The sequence below is a fragment of the Hipposideros armiger genome, unplaced genomic scaffold (assembly GCF_001890085.2).
Source record: "Hipposideros armiger isolate ML-2016 unplaced genomic scaffold, ASM189008v1 scaffold_965, whole genome shotgun sequence".
Classification (NCBI taxonomy): domain Eukaryota; kingdom Metazoa; phylum Chordata; class Mammalia; order Chiroptera; family Hipposideridae; genus Hipposideros; species Hipposideros armiger.
In genome coordinates this window covers 631572-633357 of record NW_017732315.1, presented here as the reverse complement: position 1 = coordinate 633357, position 1786 = coordinate 631572, and the positions used below count along the sequence as shown (strand labels likewise).

Sequence of the window (1786 nt, the reverse complement as noted above, 5' to 3'; positions counted from 1 at the left end):
ATGAACAAGACAGATTAGGGCTTGAATTCTGAGCTTGAATCTGCAGTACAACAAACATTTATCGAGAGCTTTCCATGTTCAAGGTCCTGTACTGGAGAATAAGACACTATTCCTACCCTCGAAGAGCTGTCTAGTGGGGGGAGATAGATAAATAAACAGAATGCCATTTGAATATGATAAGTGTCAAGATAAAGATATGTTCAGGGTATGAGAGCAGCATAGAGGAAGGGCATTTAGTGAAAGGACAGGGTCAGAAGGGAGTTGTTCCAAAAGGGTTTCAATTTTTGGGTAGATGACCTTGGATTTTCTGAGCTTCAAATCCCTCAACTGTAATACTGAGGTCATAAAAACACCTATGTTGGGGCCGGCCCCGAGTGGCTCAGTTGGTTAAGAGTTAGCTTAAGGGCGTGAGCTCTGAGCAACAGGGCTGCCAGTTCGATTCCCACATGGGCCAGTGACGCTGCGCCCGAGCTGAGCTGCTGCTGAGCTGCCAACAGATGGTAGGATGGCTCAGCTGGTGAGAGCACGTGCTCCTAACAACAAGACTGCCTGTTCGATGGTGGGCTACACCCGCCCGCAACTAAGACTGAACTCAGCACTTTGAGCTGAGCTGCCACCCGGGTGGCTCAGTGGACAGAGCATGCACTCTTAACAACTAGGCTGCTGGTTCGACTCCGACATGGGATGGTGCCTACGCCCATTCACAACTAAGATTGTAACACAGCACCTTGAGCTTAGAGGCCACGAGCTGCCAATGGGCAGCCAGATGGTGACTGGCGCCCTCCACAACTAGGATTGAAGAACAACAACTTGGCTGGTCCCCACCCCCCACTCCTAATTCCCCAACACTGTTCCCCTCCCCCAATTCCCCAATTAACAAAACAAACCAAAAAACCAAAAAAACCCCTATGTTGTAGGATATTCTGAGAATTAAATAAAATAACATTTGTAAAGGGACTAACATACTACTTGGCACATAGTAGAATTTTAGTATTTCCAGGGAAAATGATTTATTTGGACTTAGATTTTGATACTGCTGATCAACTGTGATGCCTTAAAACTATCACATTCTTGCATCTTTTCTGTCACTGTAGCAGGGTATCACATATTCTACATAACCAATGGGTACTATTTCTTTGACCACATTGCTCTTCTTTTCAAGCAAACCTGCTTCTTCTTTTCAAATTTGGCTGTGTAGCTAAGCCAGATATATCCTCAATCTCAAGTTAGCAATAAGCCTGGCTGCAGAATGGCTTAAGTTAAACATCCTTTGGGATGGGGTTACATCTATAGATGGAGGTATGTTTAGACATTATGTCAAGGCCCCTGAAAGTCAAATAGGAATGTTTTAAAAGGCCATTTTAGCCTCAATTTCAAATACTAACTGAAGATCATGAATATTCATTTATATTGGCTCAATTCAATTTAAAAAATCTACCATGAAAAAGAAACTATACTATGTAATATAATAGTATTATACAATGATGGCTCTCAAGGGGATTGTAGTTAGGAGTCATCCAAATAATTATAACAAAGCTTGGTAAATGCTATGATAGACATATATAAAGTTCTATGAGAATATATATGATGAAGCAATTAATTTTGCACATGGGATCAGTAAAAATTATAGAAAAGAAATGACATTTGAGTTTGACCTAGACGAATAAACATGAGTTACTTCTGGTTAAAGATAGCTAACTAAACACATATGTTTATCACAACTCCCTCTTGAAATCTCAAGAAAATAAAAGTAAAGGAATAAAGACAGGCATTGACTCATATAGAC

At 41.0% G+C, this 1786-nt stretch overlaps 1 protein-coding gene across 1 annotated transcript in view; it reads right to left on the bottom strand.

Annotated features, from left to right (window-relative positions):
- ZSWIM5 (zinc finger SWIM-type containing 5) overlaps nt 1–1786 on the bottom strand; it is a 184097-nt gene that overhangs the window by 49663 nt on the left and 132648 nt on the right. Inside the window, exon 5 of the mRNA XM_019630899.1 lies at nt 71–106. Within this exon, the coding sequence (XP_019486444.1) occupies nt 71–106 (36 nt within the window). The remainder of the gene's footprint in view (nt 1–70; nt 107–1786) is intronic.